Below are 21,400 nucleotides of genomic sequence, written 5' to 3'. Positions count from 1 at the left end.
CCCCGATACCGGCAAAACGCCCTTTTAACACACGTCGTGCTTTTTATTGCCTCCGGCAAAACACTTTCCAAGTTCTAATTGCCTAATAAGGACCCTCATTAGAGCATTTACTTCGGGTAGCAGTTACGGTGGAAAGGCGCCTGGGAGGAGCACGCGGAGTCCCTGGGGCACCGCGTCGGGCTGTGACACGGCTTCAAGCGCCGGCCGCGGCCCCCGTCTCCCCGCCGGCTGCTGCGGCCGCGGAGCGCCGGTGCCGAGGCGGGGAAGCGCCCGCGGTAAATCTGCGCTTGCCCCGGCCGATATCCCAGTTCCTGCACTTAAACTTCTCGCTGCCACCTTGAAGCACCGCTGTGCAAGCGGGAAACCTCCCCGCGGCCGGAGGCACCGAGTTACCGGCCTTGTGCAACGAGCACACAGCCAAGGGGCTGCGAGCGGTCCGGCTCGCTCTGAATCGCGGGCGCCTTTCCGTAGCCACTGTTCGCGATTCAGTAGCCACCGTGGCTACGCCGCGCCCCCGCCGGCACCGGGGCGCGGGCCGTCCAGGCGCTGGCGCTGCGGGAAACCTCCCGGCCCCGGGGGGACGGGCCCGTCGGCGGAGGGCGGGCAGCGCCGCCGGCCCCGACGGCGGGGGCCGCGGACCCCCCGGCCCTGCGTCCCGCCCCCCCGGCGGCGGGGCAGGGGAAGGGGGCGGGCGAGGGGCGGGGGCGGCGGAGGGGGGCCGGGCGCCGCCGACGGGGCCCCCGGGCTCGGCGGCGGGCGGCGGCAGCGGTGCTCCGGCCGGCGGCAGCGCTCTGCCCGCGGTGCCTGCGCGGCGGGCGGGCGGCCGGACACCCCGCGCCGGCCCCGGCCCCGGCCCCCGCGGCCGCCCCCGCCCCGCCGCCCCGGAGCCGGCCGGGCTCCGCGTGCGCGCTGCGCGGGGATGAACGGCTACGGCTCCCCGTACCTCTACATGGGCGGCCCGGTGTCGCAGCCGCCGCGGGCGCCGCTGCAGCGGACGCCCAAGTGCGCGCGGTGCCGCAACCACGGCGTGCTGTCCTGGCTCAAGGGCCACAAGCGCTACTGCCGCTTCAAGGACTGCACCTGCGAGAAGTGCATCCTCATCATCGAGCGGCAGCGGGTCATGGCCGCGCAGGTGGCGCTCCGCCGGCAGCAGGCCAACGAGAGCCTCGAGAGCCTCCTCCCGGACTCGCTCCGCGCCCTCCCGGGGCCGCCCGGCAGCGCCGACCCCGCCGCCCCCCCGGGGCCGCCGCCGCCGCCGCCGCCGCCGCCGCGGGCCCCCGCCGAGCTGGCCGCCGCCGCCGCCCTGCGCTGGGCCGCCGAGCAGCCGCCGGGGCCGCTCCCCAAGGCAGGTGAGGCCGGGCCGGGCGCCGCGGGGCCGGGAGCGGGGCAGAGCCGGGCGCGGGGCCCCGAGCGCCGCCGCCGTCGGGCGGGCGCCGGGCCCGAGCGCAGCGGGGCCGCGAAGCCCCGGCTCCCTCCTGCCGCTCGCGGCCGGCCGGGCTCGAAAAGCGAGGGGCCGCCAAGCCCCACGAGGGGCCCGGGCGGCGGGTGGCGCCCATCCCCGCCCCACGGGTCGCGTCCCCCGCCGCAGGCAGCCGCGCTGCCCCCCCCTCCCCCCCCGAGCAGCCAGGCGCCCCGGGCCACCGCCGCGCCGTGCCCGGGGCAGCCCCCTCCAGCCGGCCGGGAAGCGGCTCCCCCGCCGCCGCCGCCCCGTCGGGGCTGTTTGCGCTCCGACGTCCCCGGCCGCCGCGCCGGGTGCCGGGGGCTCGGGGGGAGCCGCTGCCCGTTTGCAGCCTCTCGGGCTGCGAAACAACGGGATCGCGTCTGCCCGGGGCCGCAACGACAGTGCGGGAGCGGGAGGTTTCGCCGCAAAAGTGGCGGTGGGAGCCGGGCGGTTTCTCCGGGAGCAGCGCAGGGCGGAGACGGGCGAGGAGGCGGCGTCGCCTAAAGGGGGAGAAACCGTTTTCTCCGGTTCCCGGGTAGCGCAAAACGCGGGTCCTTTCCCTTCCTCCGGGCCGCCTCCACCGAGGCTTTCGCGGAGTCGGCGGAACCGAGCCGCAGAGCCGCTGCTCGGGGCCCCGCAGCGGGAGCGGCCGGGGCTGGCGGAGGAGACGCGTTACGGGTCAGACACACGGTGAAGCCGCTTTCCCTTTCTCCACTCAACGCTTAAGCGCGAAGTTAAAATGTGCCGACGACGGCCGGGCCAGGCCTGGGTTACCCCCGCCCTCCCCCGTCAGCCGGCCAGGTATTCCGCGGAAAAGCCGCGGTTTCAACGAAATTCGAGGTATATAGTTCTGCAGAGGGTAGCAAATAGCGGGCCGACAGGGCGGGTGGCATCGCTGCCGCGACTCTGCCGTGCTCTGGGCCCCGCTCCCCCTTGTTTGGGCTCCGGCCCCTTTCCCTCCCTGTCCCCGGCCCCTCTGCCCCGGGGGCGGAATGCACGGGGGGGGGGGGGGGGAGGATGGGCAGCATTTCCACCCCGTTCCTCCCGCAGTCCCCGAGAGCCGGGACTTTGGGGTCCCCCCACACCCCGAATTGCCGCCTGGGCGCAGCCGGGCGGGGCGCAAGGCGGCGGGGGCCTCGCCGTGCCCCCCCCCCCCCCCCCCGCGCCCCCGGGGACACTTGGGGCAGGGGCCGGGCGGAGGGCTGGGGGAAATGCCGGGAAAACGGCAAACCGACCAACCAACAAAAAAAACCCGCCGGCTTGGCTCCTTCCAGAAAGTGAAACAAATAAAGGATATAAATCTGGCGGATAGGAACGGTATTGACTTGCACGCCCAACTTTTCTTCCCCCTGATATATGAACTTCCCAGCTTAAAAGATTACAGTAATCACGGGAGGACAGTGTAAATCGAATCTGATAGCAATAACTTTTGGGGAAGGTCAGGCTCAAGTGAAATGTTTCCAAGCAACAGGCATTCCGCTTGCAAAATACGATCAAAGTGTATTGATGAGAAATTCTTCCCTGCCAGCCAGTCAGCACTTTCCGCTAACAGCTTTACGGCCGGCAAAAAGCAGGCGGTCTCCGCGTGAATCCACCTCCCCCGCGCGCTGCCGGCCGCGGCCCGCGCTGTGACACGTCCCCCGCGGGGCTGCGCGGAGCCGGGGGGGCATCCACGGCCCCGGCCTCGCCGGTGCTCGGGGAAGAGCTCCGGCTGCGCAGACCTCCGCGCTGCACCGCCCCGGGCTCGGGAGCCCGTGTTCCTGCAGGTTGTCCCTGCTTTAGGAGCGGGGGAGCGAGCGAGAGCAGGGCGTGAGAGTGTCTCCCGGCGGGGACCCGCTCCGCTCCTCTTGGCCGCTGCCGCCAGAGGCCATTTACCCCCGTAACCTGTTTATTTTCGGCCATCCGAGTGCTTCGGACGGCCTCTTCTTCTCGCCCCTCTCCCCCGGCTACCCGTATTGAAGACGTCGTTAGAATACGAAATGTAATTATTTGCTCTCCCAGCCCACCCTGTTTCTAGATCCTGGGCACTAATCTCTTGGAAGATTATCCAGTGCGAGGGAGATATTTCCTGATGGAAGGTAGGATCGGATACGCTTATTTTAACCAGCGTGTGGCCGCCAGAACAGGTCGTTTTCCGACGGCGGGACAGCCAGAAAGTTCTGCTCTGTGCAAATAGAGCACCTAGAAACTACTGCCTGTATCCTCCTGTGCCACCCCAGAATAATTCCTCCTCTTAATGTCATATTCCTGTATTTTGAGCACATGTCATATTTCTCCTAGTAGTACCTATCAAGGCTTGTAAACAATTAATACACTGCTACGCTGAGTCTTTTGTTCATTTCAGCCCCAAGTTCTTCATGCAGCACAGCAGTCTCTGTATCAGTCTGGAAGCAGTCATTAGCTTCCCGGGAAGCACATGAGACCTTTGAATACAGGAAAGAAAGTCTACAATGATTTTTTTTTAAAGCATTGGTTTTGCACGACCTCAACTTTATGTGGCTTTTTAATATTTCTGGTGTCAGTCCATGCTAATAATAGAAATAGGGAAAACAGCAGATGTGCTTGAGATCCAAGAAATTCTCGGTTGCAGAAAAAGCTGTCCTAACAATCGAAGTGCAGAGCTGTTTTCACAGAGAATCAGCAGTGGGACTATGAAGGAAGCAAATTCGGATCCAAAGTATTAGATAAACTTTTCCAGGCACGTTATTAACTTGAAGAGAACAGCCTCTCTCTCTCTCTCTCTCACCCCTCGTAGCTTATTTGGCCCTTTTCAGTATTTGCCTCATGTTCCTTAATATTGTATAAAGAAGCAAGGGAAAAATGAGGTATACGTTGCTCTGAATTCATAGTGTCTTTATTTATTAGTTTAGATTTTACAGTGAATGCACACACAGTCCTCCCACTGTATTGTTTCATGTGTATCTGTATTTGCACAGCACCTCTGTAGAGCTGCGTATGAATCTGTCTCCGTATGCATATTATTTTATGAATAATCTCCACCATATTCTCCTTTAGTGAAACGAATATTTTCGTACTTGAAAATACAGACATTTGGGAATAATGCAAACTTTATGCACTTTATGTGGTTATTCTGCATGTGCTATTTCTACAATTCGGCGCCCACGTAAAGGCATTTGTAATATACCTTCCCACTGGTTATCTAACGATTGCTATTTTGTGCCCGTTGTAAAAAAAAAAAAAAAAAAGAATAATCTCGGCAATTGCAGTGAAAAAACACTGATTTGTCCCCAGAAAGTCCTTTTTGCCTAGCACTGCTTGCGCCGTGGGCGTGGTGAGAGAAGCGGTGTTGAGATGAGGAATGTGTAGTCAAAACATTGCCTGCCAGGCAGGGAATCAGCAGAAACCAGTCAGGTAAGTAGGCAGCTGCCAGCCGATCCGCCCGAAACACCAGTCCGAGGCGCCCGGCTTACGCGACCCTCGCACAGCAGCAGCCTTGAGCTGGAGTGTGCGGAGAAAAAGCTTGCCATCCTGGCGGCGAGCAATTCCATCCAAAAGACAGAGGAAAAAATTATAACAGGATCCAAACTAAAAGCTTACCAATAGGGGATAATACCCCTTTGATTAAGAACAACATTTTATTTAAATCACTGAAATCTCGTTTTATAGATTTTGCCCTGTGAGTCTGAAAGTCTGGTGAGATGCGCTGTTACGCTCTGTCCGTGCGAGTAAATTGTCCCATTGCAAGGTCGGGAGTGAGGATCTGTGCAGGCACTGTGTGGCAGTCCTGTGGTGCCAACAATACAAACTTCAGTAGCCTGAATTTTTAGAATTTGAAGAAATTTTTTAGCCAAACCTCTTAAGGGTACTTCTATTGAAAGCAATCATTACTCAGGATCAGGGCTATATTTTCCCCCTTTGGGAGATCTAATCTATTTCTATTTTTCAACATGTATTTTCTCCCCAGTGGTGCTTGTTATTAGTCAATAAATATATATTGGAGATGCACAACAGTTTTGAAATACACGTCTACATGTGATTTGTTTGTTAGTACTGGGTACAACAGTGCAGTCTTTTTTATGCTGAAGTTAGGAAAACTGTCTCCCTTAAATGTCTCTCTGTGACTGGCAATGCAGGGATAGAGGTAATTTGTTGTCTTCTAGACTGCCCTGTAATCCTTCCGTGTATAAATTGTCCCTTTACTCGGTTGTGAATTTTCTTAACATCATGTCTCTTGTAATAAATGTGCTCTTACAAACATGTGAAAGAAAGGATTAGGAAGGAAAGATAGTGTGATCTTCACATTTTTTTCAAATAATGGCTGAGCTATACCCAGGTGCTGCAACCCCCTCAAATGGAGATACACGTTAGCAGTTTACTAGGGAATATTTCCTGCATTCCCTTTTTGCTACTAAGGCGTGAGTGATGCCCCAAGCATATAAAGAAGTGCTTACACACATTGCCTTCTTTATAGTATACCCACAGGAAAGGTTATTGCTTCTGTTGTTTGTGCTGGACACAGGGCACAAGCAGTGCAAACACAATATGGGTAATCCGGCTAAAAGAGGAGGGCAAGATTTTCAGAAGAGTGTCCGTCTTCCCCAGTCCCACTCCTCGTCTTCTGCACCCGGAGCAGCAGCATCCCGTGGCTCTTTAGGACAGCCCAGCATTTCTGCCTGGTGCCGGTCGTTTCCATGGGGAACCTCCCTTTGCCACGGTGACTGCCGGGCTGCGCTCCGCCGGGAGCTCGCATTTATGTGTGGCACTGCCCCATACGCAAGTTAGAGCAAGCTCTGTCCACCTCAGCTTGAGCGATGCACCTTTCCCCAGGCACTGGTACCTCACGGGGAGCTTGGTACAGTGCTGCCGAGGGAGGCCAAGGGGACAGCGTCCTCGGGGAAACGGCTGCGCATACTCTCGAGCAAGACACGTTGCCCCCCCTTGTGCATAAACTGTGAAAGCTGTCAACTGGGTTCCTTTTTCTTCTTTCTGACAAGCAGTCTTATTTCATAATTTTGCAAACTCCAGCCAAGCTTTATAGAATTGACCACAGATTTGAGGTATCACCGTTTCTGAGTGTCCACCAGGAGCCAGCATGGTGAAGGAGTTGGCTTTCAGCCCTGTGCTCAGCTCCCTACTCAGCTCTTGCCCTTCCCACCTTAGCATGCAAAAACCAGGGCGCCTGGAACAAGTGTTGAGAGGTGGTGGAGTCTCCATCTTTGGAAATACTTAAAACTCGGCAGGGCAGGGACTTGGGCAGTCTGCTCTAGTTTTGAGCTTAGCCTTGCCTTGAAGAGGAGGTTGGACCAGAGGCCACCCAGAGGTCCCTTCCAAGCCAGGTTTTCTGGATTCTGTGCTCTAACGGGCCAGGGCATCAGCTGTGCCCAGGGGTTTGGAAGAAAAGCCTGTGACACTTGCTGGGGAAAGAGGCGGTGTCTCCAGAACGGAGATGGAATTTCATCTCCAGATGGAATTCTCCATCTTGGAATGTTTTCCAAGAATTGGAATATACGTTGATATATTTGAAGACTCCTGTGACCTTGAGCCAGTTGCTAGTCATTATGGAGTGGCCTCACCAATGCTATTGGACTTGTACAGAATATTTTGGTTTGCCGAGTGCTCTCTGGTTGTCTTCAGCCCACAGTCAGTGAGGAAGCAGGAATGACATTGTGCTGGTAAGGAATTTTGATTTGAGAGAGCTGAAGTTCCTCTGAGAAAACTTGCACGTGGGTGGCGTGTTCCTAGCTTATAATCAGTTAGGGAGGATTGGTCTAGTGTATTCAAGGCTGCAAAAAAAAAAAAAAAGACCATTGCCTCTTTTCTTGTTATACATGGGAGAATGAGACAGACATCTTTATGGCAGCATAGAGTGCCTAGACCATGTTACATTACTCTTTTGCTGTCTTGTTCTCAAGATGCAAAGATGATGCAAAGAGAAATTAATTTAGCAGAATTTCTGTGAAAACTGCTTTTTTTTTTTTTTTCCCTAGTGTCTTGCTTTGTTCACTTTAAGAAAACGTATCCTCAAAAGCCCATAAAAACTCTGAGCCTCGCTGCAGCGGTAACTCTTCTGCCTTCTCTTTGCAGACATGAACGAGGAGCGGCTGGGTGATGCCAGTGGAGCAGACAATGCCGAGACCTACAGCGACAAAGACACAGACCAAAGGAGTTCCCCAGACATGAATAAAGCCAAAAGCTGTTTTACCCCTGAGAGCCCTGAAATCGTTTCAGTGGATGAAGTTGGTTACGCCGTTCAGAAAAACGGTGGAAGTGCAGAGAGTCGTCCAGACAGCCCCAAATACCACCCAGAGCAGAACCATCTCCTGATAGAAGGTCCTTCCGGGACAGTTTCCCTACCTTTCAGTTTGAAAGCCAACAGGCCTCCGCTGGAAGTGTTGAAAAAGATCTTCCCGAACCAAAAGCCAACCGTGCTGGAGCTGATCCTGAAGGGGTGCGGCGGCGATCTGGTGAGTGCCGTTGAAGTCCTGTTGTCCAGTCGGTCCTCGGTTGCCAGTGGGGAGAGGAACGCTGCAGAGCCTGATGGCCTCGTTTTGCCTTCGAACGGGCACATTTTTGAGCACACGCTGAGTTCATACCCCATCTCCTCCTCCAAGTGGTCTGTGGGCTCGGCCTTCAGGGTTCCCGACACGCTGAGGTTCTCTGCTGATTCCAGCAATGTCGTGCCAAACCCTCTGGCTGTGCCTTTGCAGCACCCTTTTCCTCAGCCCCCGCGCTACCCGCTGATGCTGAGGAACACTTTGGCCAGAAATCAGTCCAGCCCGTTCCTGCCGAACGACGTCACGCTGTGGAACACCATGACGCTGCAGCAGCAGTACCAGCTGCGGTCCCAGTACGTCAGCCCTTTCTCCAGCAATTCCACCAGCGTTTTCCGAAGCTCGCCTGTCCTTCCTTCTCGCTCCTCGGAAGATCCCAGGATCTCCATCCCTGATGACGGGTGTCCCATTGTGTCTAAGCAACCTATTTATACAGAAGATGAGTATGATGAAAGGTCTGATTCTTCTGACTCGAGAATACTCAACACATCTTCTTAGACTGGTATCGCGCATGTGATAACTAAGTGATATCTGCAGTGCAGCTGAACTACTGGGCCCCAAGAGGAGGCACACATTCTTTACGAAACCCTTGCAATTGTATTAAGAAGTGACTTTGCTTAGTATTGTACTGTAGCAATAAAAACATAACTTATTTAATTTCTTGCACTTCACTGGATAATGCCAAATAGCAATGCTCTATGGTTTTAGTGCTGAGTGTGTATTACAAAGGAAGATCCTAATGCTATCACAGTTATGGGACTCTGGAAGATTCATAACGAAAATGGAAGCTGAAGGTCTCCTTTACCTTAACTCAGACAAATGGGGATGTTAAACTAGAATACTTGAATGCTGTTTTATTAGAGGGAACTCCTCAGGACATAAGAAATCAAACAAAAGTAGTTCAAATGCAAATGGACTAAAACAGGGACCTTATCGTCTTATGCCAATAATCATCCTTGCATTAAAAGAAAAGGCAAAGGAAAGACGCACACGAAACTAGCATGAACTGCTTCTGTGCTGCTTGAGCTTGGACACTTTTTAGGGAAGTAATATTAAGAGTTATTCTTTTCACATGGCTAGGTCAAAACGTGTAATGTCGGTGTAAAACCAATTACAGCTGTGAATTGCATGAAATGTATTGTGAAATGAACACAAGATTAAACATTGTCAGGTTAATGTAGCATGCTAGGGACTCTAGAAAAATAAACTAAGACGATGATCTTGGTTTATGTCATTTGTACTTGGGCAAAGAACATTTCTGAAGATAGAGGGCTGATTAATCCTCGGCTGGAGTTAAAATGTCCAGCTCCAGAAATTGCAGTCAAGGGAAGCCTATTTTTCCTATTTCAGGTTCTGCTCCCCTGCCTTGCAGCTAGCAACTGAGAGCAGGCAAATTTTGTTATCAGGGAGGCTACGGTCTCTTGGATATGTGTTACAGAGTCTTTCAAGCTCAGTTGAGTAAAGTGGAGCTTGTTACAGTCAGAGCAAACAGACAAAAGGCTGTTCTGATGCTTTAGAAGCATCTTTTTCATGTACTGTAGAAGTAGAGAAAGGGGATAGAATGTAATAGAAGGCATTGCTTTAAAATAATGTTTAGCCAAATGGCAACTTTCCTAAACCTGGAAAAATAATGGTTTGAACAATTTATTGCATGTTTGCATGCATGGATTCTGCTGCTTATCTTATATGTGTCAGAGTAACTTTAGGAATTGCTTCTGATGAGGAATGCTGCTAAATTCATCATCTGCGTAGAAGTTTGCTGAGGTTTTAGTGCCATTTTTTTCAACTGTTTGCAAGTGACCACATTTGCTTGACAGCTGGCTTTTCTAAAGCACTTCTCTGAATGCAGGTGAAATGGCTGGCAGGCCTTTAAGATCATGGATTAGTCCCACCTCTCCAAATCAATCAAGACCCCTCTGAAGCTGGACTCGAAAGCAGACAAGCTTTTAAACCGTAAGGTATATCAGACATATTATCTGGTGTCATCGCCAATATGAATGGCTGTGTTTGCTCTTGGAATTTCTTATTTTGTATTTGGTGATTTGTCTTTGGTTTTATTTTCCTTGGGGCGTAGATGCTCAGAGAGATACATTTTTGCCTAATTTTACAACTTGTTTAGAAAGACAATTTGTTGACAATGCCAGAGAATAAAGACATAAAAGGGGGAGAGAAAGGGGGATAAACAGCTTCCCTTACGGAAATGTAAACATGAAAACATCTGGAATTTTCATAAATGTGGAATTACTGTTTTGGACAGCTTTGCCTGCATTCATAGGGCACTTGTAAACAAATTCATCTTTAAGATTCTCCAGAGAGAAAAGTAATTGTTAAATTAGGCCTGATCTTGCAAGCATTAAGGGATGAAGTGAAATGCTATGCTCCAGCATCACGGAGAAATTGAGTGTCAAAAGCAATGTGAGAACAGAAAGGACCAGGAGCTCTGGTTTTGTGTCAAGCACCAAGGAAATAATTCTCTGCATCAGGGAGCTTCACCCAGGCATCTCTGCTGGCTGAATGAAAGAGCCATTAACAGGAAAATCAGTTGTATACTTTTTTTTTTGTTTTGTTTTTTTGCTATAGAGGGTGAGTTGTTTCTGCCACAAAGCTCAAACTGGGGCAATTGTGGCAGCTCATAGTGTCCGTACACACTGTGGTCTGTGGGTTTTCGGAGAACAGCATTTTGACATCTTGTAATAGGGAAAGAAAGGTGAACTGTGGCTAAATTAGGGTAAACTGTTCTTCTGCTAAACACTGGGTGAAAAATTCAACAGTATGGGTTTTGAATTTGGCCTGTTCTGATTGACTGTTTTCTAAAAAAACAAGCAAGAACAATAATTTTCCAAAATTTATTTTGACGGTGTTTACGTTTCTCCTCTTTTTTTTAAGTAAAATATTCCTAAAAATGTTCAAATTCAAAACTTCAAGTTTTGAGGTTGAACAAAGCATTTCTATTTGATTACAAATAATTTATGCAGTATTTTAGTTGCCTAGAAGTTTCTTTAAAAAAAGGAATTCGGACAGATCTGAAAAATCAAATTTATTTATTTTCAAATTTATTTGAAAAATCACTGTATTCGGCTAGCTCTATTTCCAGGCTGGCACTAGGCAAGAATGTCATTTTTAACTTGTACCTGCCATGTAGCAAGAATACCAGTTATAACGGGTCGTGGGGATATATGCACCAATTTAACCAATTTAGTGCTGGGGAAACGCAGCGAGATCCCCACTCAGGTTCTCTGCGGTCGCCAGCTACACCAGCTTTCCCTTCTGCACCGGTAGGACAACTCTGATTTATTCTGTAACCATTAATCACGGAGATGGGAACGATCACAGCACAGGGCCGCCGGCTGCGGCTTCTCCCAGCCGGTCACGCCGACGCTGCCTGCGCCGGCCCGAGCCCGTCCTCGCGTCGGGCCCTGCGGTCCCATGGGACGTGGACGTGTGGCAGGGTGCGAGTGGCTTTCCCGCAGGGCCCTGGGTGCCCTGGTGCTTGGTCCTCCTCCGCGCTGCTCTGCTCCGCCAGACCCGCCGCGCGGTGACGGGACGAAGCTGGGGATACTGGTGCCCAGAAACCCTGTGGGAAAGCGTGACTTCGGGAGGGAAAGCGCAGAGGCTTTGGGCCTGGCAAGGTCTGCTCGAGTCCAGCAACCGAAGGTCCTTCTTGGGGTGCTAGAGCAGCAGCGGCTTTCCTGGAGCAAGAGTTTCCCCCTTCCTACGGCACAATACGCCATGGCAGCTGCCCTGATGCCTGGCTGGGGCACCCCGGAGCCGCTTTTTCTCCCATCAAGGAGGCGATTTTCCTGTTAACTTTCCTTGTGTGGGTATAAAACAGAGGGGGACGTAACCGGTGGCTGCTGAAATGTGAGTAATGCCAACAATGATGTAAATAATAATAATAATTTCTCCCTCAGTGGCGTGCCATGGGGGACCTTTCAGTCACGCTCATGCCCCTGTGCACTTGAGTCCCCGCAGAGAGAGGCAGAGCTCAACGTGCAGCATCCCGGGGTCGGGACCGGGGATGGACACGGTGCATGGGGTTGTTCAGGTCTGTTTCTCTTCTGCCTTGCTCACGGCCACAGTTGTTCTGCTCCTGCCTGAGTGCCTGGACTTGCCCTCGTTCGGGGCCCGAAGGGGCATCTCCAGAACATTTGTTGGATGCTCGGTGAACAGGCTCACCTCACATTTGTGCTGACATGTTTGAAAAATGACTTTGATTCTCTCAGTATACTGTTTCAGTGATTCATTCTTTATGTGCATTTACTCAGCAAACGTGAGTGGGGAAATAAGATTGATGCTAAATTTATATGTTAATTTTAATATTGAAGCTATCCTGTATTTGAAGAATAAGATCAATTCTTCATTTCTTACGTGGTACTGCATATTGTCATTACTGGAAAATAAAATTATTTCTGAATGCACACTATTGAAACTTCAATTTTAGTGGACACAAACTCTGAAGCATCATTCTTCTCCCTTCCCTATAACCAACTAACTTCATACAGTATTTTGACATTCTCACACTAGTCAGCTGTGGGGAGACACCGAAGATGGCTCTTTCTGCCCTAAATGGTGTTCTGCTAATTTGCTCTCTGCAACATTTTGCACTGTCACAGGCAGGTTTGGTGCATGACTCAGCAGCTCCCAGTAGACCGCTGCACATAAAATTCAGCAGAAAGCTCAGTAAACAGTTGCATCCCTTACCAGAGACTAATTCCATTATTTTCCACTCTAACGACAGCACTTGGGAGCTATAACCACAGCTATAAGCCTGGTATGCTTGTACACAGGATGAATCCTGACCTTAGGTGGGGGATCGAACCCTTAGAGCAGTACCAGGAAGCAGGTCCTATAGGGGAGGTGTTCAGAGCATCACTTGCACAGGAGGATAGGGCATCTGCGGAGGGAGACGCACTCCGGGGAGCTCTGCTGCCAGATCGCAGACTGTCCTGAAGCTGCGACAGAGAGGAAATGTTTACAGCTCCTCACGGGTGCTGGCTGCCAGCAGACACTCTCCCTCTTGAAGCTGAGTAGAGCACTTTCTTTGCTCTTCTGCATTTTTGGGAATGTGGGTTGCTGCTTTTTCCTTTGCGTGCTGTGCAGAAGATTAATCTGAGGGATGGAGAGCAGGAGCCCTTGCAAGCCTACACCCCTGCTCTGCCCACTGGCCTCGTGAAGATCCACAGGTCAATTTAAATTTCAGGTGTCTCATTTTCCCGCTGCCCAAGATAAAAATAACTGTTACAAGGGCTTTATGGTTATTACCAGAAGACTCTTAAAAAGCTTAAGTGCTCCGTAAATACCAGATAGCATAAGATTTTGGTTTCGTTTTTCTCTCCTAAAGAAAACTGGGAATGGCTTTACATTTCCAGTGGCACAGAAGTGCCTGCCAGCAACAAGAGAGTCGGTTCTTGGAGAGCTCAGGTCAGCTCACCTCAGATAATCCTGAGCCAGCCACTCCCATGCCACGGCTAAAAGTCGTGAGCTTGGCAGGCTTGAGGAGAAACTGCTCGCCCCCGTCTCCTCCGGGGCTGTGCGCACGTACTGAGACTCCCCCCAGCAGGCAGCATTTCTTCCTGGAGGCTGTGCCCCCCCCTTCAGAAGCGGGTGAACATCACGGGAGGAAGGTGGTGCCAGCAGCACTGTAGCAGCAGGAAAGTTAAGGCAGTTGTGGCAGCTAATGGAAGAAAGTGCTTTCCTCCACCGTTGCATGCGGTGGAGCTGAAACAGCCTTCCGGAAACATCTTGGTTTGGAGACTGGTCCCTCTGCCTTGCCCGTACGTTTCTGAGATTCCTTCTTGCCACAGTGAGTATAAACTGGAAGGAGAGAGCAAGAAAGTTCGTATTATATAAAGAACTATAAAAGAGACGCACTGAAATATAAAGAAATATAGAGACACTCTTCCTCATTACTTGTCAAATCTAGAGGTTTTTGCCAAGTGTTAGGGCCACACGACTGATTTGACAAGGGATGCAGAAGTAGTGCTGGTGGGGAATGATACCTGAGGGAATGCTGCAGTAAAAATTTAGGTTTTATTCTTCTGCCCCTCCTTGATAATTTCTCAGCTCAGTCGCTAGCAGCAGGCTCCTGATATTAAAGCTTTTTCCTAATAGTAAAACCAGCAAATTCACTGGGAGCAGAACTAGGTGGATTCTAGCTTTTAATATTGTCTCATTCCCCAGTAAAATAAGGGCCATGTCGTGTATGGCTACAATTCATTGAAAGGTAACCCTTTTTCAAGAAGAGCAGTTCATAAGCTACAGAGAATTATTCTACATGACTCCACGTTTATTGCAAACCCCTTTCCAGGAAACGTTAACACCCTTTATAGATTTGGCCCAATGCACAGTTAACTGTCACATTTTCAAGCATGTGGCTTAGTTACTAGTACTCTTATTGTCAGCTATGTATCAGTTACAAATGCTCTCCCTTGCTCATACCTCTGCAATTTCTTTGTTCCTAGGGGTATGCAGAGATATAAACAAGAGGAACTTTTGACTCTATGTATTTCACCTCTTCTAGCTCCATTGCCTAATCATTCGTAACTAAACCACGTGGATATTGAACGAGTGACATGAAACGGTCACATTTTCTCTTGGCAGGAGGGAAGCAAACTAATTTTGAAACTTTTGTCAGAAACACAAATCCTTCAAAACATACATGGCAGTATTTCTAAGGGGAGGAGGGGCTTGGTTCCTCATGCAGACACACTTCGTTTTGTTACTCACACCTACCCCGGGGCAAACAGAGAATAGGTGTCAATCACTGCAGCCCATATGCCTGGATGGGCGTTGGGCTGGATTTGGTGTCACTTTGCAGAACTTTGGTAGGAGCATAAATACATGTAAAAGAGGGAGGGAAGGAGGGGGTCAGTCCTGACCTTGGTAGTTTCTGTGGAGTTGTGTTTTCTAAGACCTGGACCTGCACCATGGGAGTCAACCTATGCGTGGCTCTTGCCTTGAAGAGGAAACAGGATGATCTATAGCACGAGTCCGGCGGTGAGACGGGCTAGCCTCTCCGACTGGCTGTGCCGACTCCTCCCTCCTCCCCATGGAAAGTTCACCACGTGAGGATTTAGTAGACTCGTATGATGTATGGATATGGAAAGCTATGACTAACTCCCCCGACGATTGGTATATATTTAACATCCGAAATCTCAAGCAAACATCCTGCTTATTGAATTATTATCTGGCATTCACGTATTTCCTGATTTGGCCATCACTGCTGGCTGCTCTTTTAACAGATTTTCACTTTTTCTGCTGTCCTGTTGGTCTGGCAGTGGGAGAAATAACTGTGGTTGTGGGTGTGGTGAGAGGGAACACAATCACCACCGTCCGCTCACAGTGTGTGCTGACTCCTCACCTCCTTTACAGCATTGCTTTTCCAGTCTGTTAAATGCACTTCCAGTCTGTTAAAAACACATGCCAGGGACACGTTACTGTGACCTGGCTTTAATCCAGCTGTAACTGATTCAGATTTGTTCCTGAAGGAACTTCAGTTGCTTTTTTGTTACACCAGCACCCGCAGAAATCTCTGATGCTGAAAAACTGGTTTGTGACTCCAGCCCTTCAGCCCAAGTCTCCCTCCTCCTCCCCCAATTGGCAAAGCGCAAGTTCAGCTGAAAATGAACTGTGTGTACGAGATATTTGAGAGCTCCTTGGGAAATGGACTATATTTTTGCCTTCCAAATGTCTGGAATTGCAACTGTCTTTGAATGCATCCTTGAGCTGAGCTGAGCTTAGAGGAGAAGGAGTCAGTCACCAATGACTGTAACATATATTATGCAAACGTATATCTAAAGTAAATTCTGTCTTGCACAGCTTGACCTGGACATCAAAGGTACGGCCTTGTCTTCGTGTAAAGTAAGGCAGTCTGGCAATATTTCAGCCAAATACTAGATGGATTTGAAAGAGCTAAAGAGAGATATTTCATTTGGAAAGGGAATCAGATAGAAAACGACTTTGTGACCCTGGATTTTTTTTTCGGACGGGTTCCTTTTAGCCAATGGCTCCATCTAGTGTCAGTGTGATCACAACACTGCCTCCAGTGATGCGCGAGCCGTGGCCGCCGCAGAGATCATCCCTCTGCCTTATTTTGGGGGGGTCGTGCCCCCCTTTTCTTCAGCACAAGGACTCCACGCACTGCTTTGCTTACATGGGACGGTGTTACTTTATACTAAGCACACCGTATGTGTGTGCTAGCGCGGCGGGACAGCTCTGTCCTCCCTAATTCTGCACGGCCCTGTGGAGCTCTGCCGGAGTGGATTTGGCGTTTGCTTTATCGGTCAGATCGAAGACATGCATGGGGGGCACCCGGGCTGGATTTCTCTTGCCGCAAACTTGTATTTTCGCAGACCTAAAAGCAGGTGTATAACAGCATCACAGGCGCCAGCTTTGCAGTCCTCACCGCCCTTTTTGCAGTCCCACCGCGCAGCCGGGAAGGCAAGTCTCAGGCGTTTGCGAAGCGCTTGGCCTGAGACTGGCAGACGGGGAAGCGGAGGCCGTGGCAGGCGGCTGGCTCAGCGTGCCGAGGTGCCTCTCCGGGTGGCCTCGGCAGCTCCGTGCTGCTCCCGGTCCCCCGACGCCACAGGACGGCCCTTGGCCGGCGAGGTTCCTGCAGGGATGGATGCTTGCCTGGGGCTGCTGTGTCGCGGTGACACGCTGCCAAGATGAATTCCTCGTGGGGCAGCCCTGGGGGGCGGCGAGGGCATCACAGGACACAACTGGCGTGCCCTGCGCCTGCCTGGAGTGAAGGGATTTCTGCTCTGCGGAGTCTTGAGGAGGCGTCGGTGCTCGTGTCTTCTCCTGCGCCCCAGCACACGCAGGGCAGATACCCTGTGCTCGCAAGCATGCAAGTGAGGAAAATAAATGCTCTTGCAGCACGCTCTGAAAGTCAATAAACGAGGATGGCAGCGTCAAGTTTTGCTGATTGGAAACGACTGGTGCTGTGAACTTCTGGAAGAAATGCTTTGTAACATGGAGCTGCCAAACGCTGCTCCCAGTTTCATTGCTGGCTAGATTTACTGTGTGGACTGATATAAAATGCATTATGATAGTTCAAAGCATCGATGATGACTGTCAGGTTCTCTATCAAGAGATAGACAAGTCTTTTGATTTTACGTGTAGTATACTGAACTGTTCTCAGGTAGGAACCCGGAAAGACCCCTGTATTACGCACCTTCTTCATAATTTATAAACAAACACCCAGACTGTCAGAAGGGAAGAGAATATCTTTGCCATCTCCTGCTGTGTTTTTTTATTTGTTTTAACCCACATCGACTGATATTACCTTTGTCTTTTCCATATGACTGTCTGAGCCAGCTGAGGTGTCTCCTCCATGTTTTTGGTCTGACAATCAATTATTTCACTGGATCAAATGTCCTAGAGATCCAGTGGTGGCTGTCACCAAATATGAAGGCATCAGAGGCCATTCCCTGCTCTCTTTCCCACCCAGCCCCACCAGTGCATCGGTCAGATGTGGAGCATGCACTCTGAATGGGCAGCTGCCAGGAGAAATCCTCTCCTGCCACAGACACACGTGGCCCAAAGACTACTCACATGGCCTGTGTTGGATGTGAGCCCCAGGTAAGTCCCTACACCCACAGGAATACAGTGAGTTTTGAGGTGCCTGAGCCAGTGAGTTACTTTGCTGCCATCTCTTCAGCAGGTCATAGCAGAAAAGCTGAGGAGATCCCATCTGAAACGCAGCTAGACCGCTCCGGGTTGAGTGCTCGTTCATGAGCAGGGGCTGCACTGATGCTTCCATATGACTAATAATTCCATAAGATAATTTTTTACCGACAAAAGGTAAAGCCCATCTTCACTGACTGAGAAGAACATGGGTCCTGAACACAAATAGGGGATGAATTTTCCCCATGGTTTGTGCTGTGTGTAATTTATCCTGTCTTTATTCTCTAGAAATAACAATTTAGCAGGGAAGATGTGTCTTTTGTCCCTTTGAAAACTTCCCTGTTGTGCCTGAAAGTAAGCTATGTCCATGACTAAAGTTTTATTCAGAAATTACCTCCCAAGGGAAAACTACTCCTTTGAGCAAGCAAATGGAGGCACCTGGCACCGGCGGTGTGACCTCCCACAAGACGATGACCGGCTAGTGGCTCGAAGAGGAGCACGGGCATTTTTGTGTGCTCCCTGTACAGCAGTGACGTAGACCTTTACTTTTCGGTGTACTAATCAAATCAGCCTTACACCAAAACTCCTACTACTAGCATTCCAGCTGCCTTCCGTCGTGATGAACTCTACCGAAAACTCTGAAGCTACTGAAGACATAAACCAATGTAACCTGTGAGGCTGAAGCTGTACAGGAGGTTTTGCAGGAGGCCATTTCAAGAGGTTAAGGTGAAGAAAGATGTCACCATGTGGTGCCATAGCTCAAGTACTGTAGGGAGCTCCGTATCAGTGAAGGTCAGCTGTAAAGGTCAGCGTTGCAACGCTGTCTCGATCCTGCCCACGATCAATGACATCAGAGATGATGATGATGGTGGTGAAAGAGGAAAGAGTCAGTTTTCATTGGCCAAGCCTGGTGAAGGCAAATCAGAAGGCTGTATCCGAACTGTTCAGCCTTGGCAATTCTGTGTATAAACCACAGTGTCGGCTGGCTGGAGCTGCTGGCTGTGTTTTGTACTGACGGAGGTAGGTTTGATGTCACGTTTGCTGTGACACCCAGATTGCCATACAGTGTTTGGTTGCATTCTCTATAATATTGTAAGCTCTTCAAGAAACAAACTGCATATTTCACGTTGTCTGTACTTATCAACATGCTAGTTGCTACTTACCTAGCCTTTCCAGATGCATGACTTCGAGACCCCAAGGTAGCTTGTGAACAGATCTTCACACCCCTGTATGTTGCTTTCTCAGGGTATTCTCTGGGAACAGTGTCACTGTACACAGGAAAATTAGCTCGTAACTGAAGATAATCAGATTATTAACATCGTTATCATGTGCACACACACACACACAGCCATTAGTAATGGCACTGGCAGACAGCTGCAGCGAGAACTACTGAAGTTTCCAAACTCCATCTAGTGGGAGAAAATCAGAAGCAAAAAATGATGTAACAGGGTCCACTTGCTTATTCATATGCTTTGCACGAGCATATGCCATGCACACTCATACATGCACAACTTTGCCTTGAACTTCTCTTTTGCAGAAAATCAAAGATGTCCAAAGTGTTTTGTTTATCGTATTTCATTATGCGAAAGGTTCCAAAAAAAAAAAAAAAAAAAAAAAAAAAAAAAGGGAAGAACACTTGAGGAAACCATATGCTGAACTTTTTGATCATAACTTCATCAAGTGTCTTGGGGTCTCAGGACACTTGATATTGCTTTCCTGCCCTATGACTCAACAGACATTTTTTCTCAGCTTGCCAAACCTTTTTGCTGTTGTTCAGTAGACCAGTAGCACGGAGGAAAGCTAGCTAGTGGCTAATCAGTCCAGAGATGACTAGTGATGTTGGTAGTCTGTGATACAGGTGGATGATGTGTACAGCCTCTTAACTGAGATTATGTGGCTACTTAGTCCTTGACTTCTTTTGAATTTTCCTAGCTGCTTTTGAATATGTAGAGCAAACCATTTTTCCTGATTTCCTTGGATTTAAGCTTTGCAACACATTCTTCCATTTTTATTATCCAGACTTCCTTTGTTCATAGTCAATAGTAGATTATTTCAGTGCACTCTGTCTGGGCATAAACTGTAAGCCTGCCTGGAAGGTGAAGCTGATGCATAGTACAGCAGCTTGGTTGTTCCATGTTCTCGAATGTTAAACATTTTGTAGTCAAAACAAAATGTCTGTGTTAACGCCTAATGTTTCTAGTGGAATTAAGGTTTTCTTAGGATATTTTTCTCTTTATGCCTAACAGCCCAGGTTACATGCTGCCTCTGAGGCAGCCCTCATGATGGGGCATCCATCTTGAAGTTCATCCTCTCTGCCTTAAAAATACCCTTACTGCGGCTGTTTGGGACATGCACAGGTCTAGAATTTGAAGTGACAGAGAGGTAGCATGGATTTGATTTACTGGTGGGATGTTTTCTGGTATGTGATGAGCTGTTTTTTCTGTATTCTTTACTACACTTAGCCAAGGTGCCTGCTAAAAAGACCCTATTTCCCTGCTTGCTATTTTTATGCTGGAGTTAAGTGGCCTCATACGGATTGACTCATCACGCACCATGTCTAAACTAGCCATCATGTTTTGATATGTATTGCTTCATACAACTTGTAGAAATCTGGTTTAGGTGCTGCTGCTCTTGGCTGTGGACCTTTGATACTAGTTATGCTTGGTTTAAATATCACAACAAGTGTCTTGTGCCCACAGTAGACCATGTAGTCATGTTACCCAACACATGCTAGGATGTAGCGAGGAATGTACGCTTGGACATATCCAGCAGATGCTGCAGATGCTGGTACCTGAGAGCCAGGATGAGAACCCAGAAATTTCACAGTGGGAGAAGACAAGTTGTTACAGGGATGGACTAAAGCCATCAGGACAGGAACAACTAGGAATTTGCTCGGACCCTCTGTGGCCCTTTCCCCCCTCATAAATAACAGCACCTGGTGAAGCAGAGTGTAAAGAAATTATATGTTGTACTTCCAACCAGCCCTGTGTTTGCCGCATGAAGCGTGAGGACCACCTTGCTAGGAGGCAGGGACTTGTGGGAGCTGGGCTTGTACGAGATTCACCCAACATTCTTCAGTTAATCCCTCCGTTTAAAGAACACAGTCAATTCCCATTGCTACCACTTTTCTGCTCTTTCCAATTGTAATTCTAGACATTGGAAGAACAAGATCCAGCTAGCTCAGGAACCTTCCTCTCATTATGGGGACAATACACAATGCCTTTTTTCCTCCCATTGTAGTTCGTGGCACACATACAGAAATCATCAGTGCTGGGAGAGAGAGCATTCATGTCCAATTTAGCTGGTCTAATTTGCTGTGACTCATGTGCTTTACGTTCAGTACAGTGACAACAGAGGACAGTCATAGTTGTCTCCCATAACCTTGTTGCCTCATTCTACAGCCTTGGGGAACTCCTTTTTGGGCAGATGCTCAGGACACCAGTGTTTTGGGAAACAGTTTCTGGGATAAGCTGCTTGCCCGTCTCCAGCATGCAAAATCTGGGGTGTAATGAGCCCTGAGAGTGTCTGTAGATTGGTTTTCTAACCTTGTGTTCAGTTCCTTCCCAGCAGACCCTACCTGTGCTCTTCCTGCTTAGAGCTACCTTGCTCTGGTTTGTTTTGAGTTTGAATAGGATCTTCATTTTATTAATTGACTGTTTTGCTTTGCGTTTGCCTCCTTTCCAGGTCTTTGGCTGACCTGGGGCCCATGGAAGGTGCATTTAATAAAATAGCATTGTGTTACCACAAAGTGAGTTCACCATGTAACTCTGCTGGTACGCGTAAAATGAAGACTAAACCTAGGACAGTAATTCCTTGGATC

The 21,400-nt window shown here is 49.9% G+C and overlaps 1 protein-coding gene across 1 annotated transcript; it reads left to right on the top strand.

The window, feature by feature from the left end:
• Positions 1-919: 919 nt before the first annotated feature.
• Positions 920-8,451, top strand: DMRT3 (doublesex and mab-3 related transcription factor 3). Its single transcript, XM_064501515.1, has 2 exons — positions 920-1,349; positions 7,487-8,451. Exons 1-2 carry the CDS (start codon positions 920-922, stop codon positions 8,449-8,451), a joined length of 1,395 nt encoding a protein of 464 aa, XP_064357585.1.
• Positions 8,452-21,400: the final 12,949 nt, after the last annotated feature.

Source organism: Dromaius novaehollandiae, chromosome Z, assembly GCF_036370855.1.
Source record: "Dromaius novaehollandiae isolate bDroNov1 chromosome Z, bDroNov1.hap1, whole genome shotgun sequence".
Taxonomy (NCBI): domain Eukaryota; kingdom Metazoa; phylum Chordata; class Aves; order Casuariiformes; family Dromaiidae; genus Dromaius; species Dromaius novaehollandiae.
This window is presented reverse-complemented; position numbering and strand designations above follow the sequence as displayed.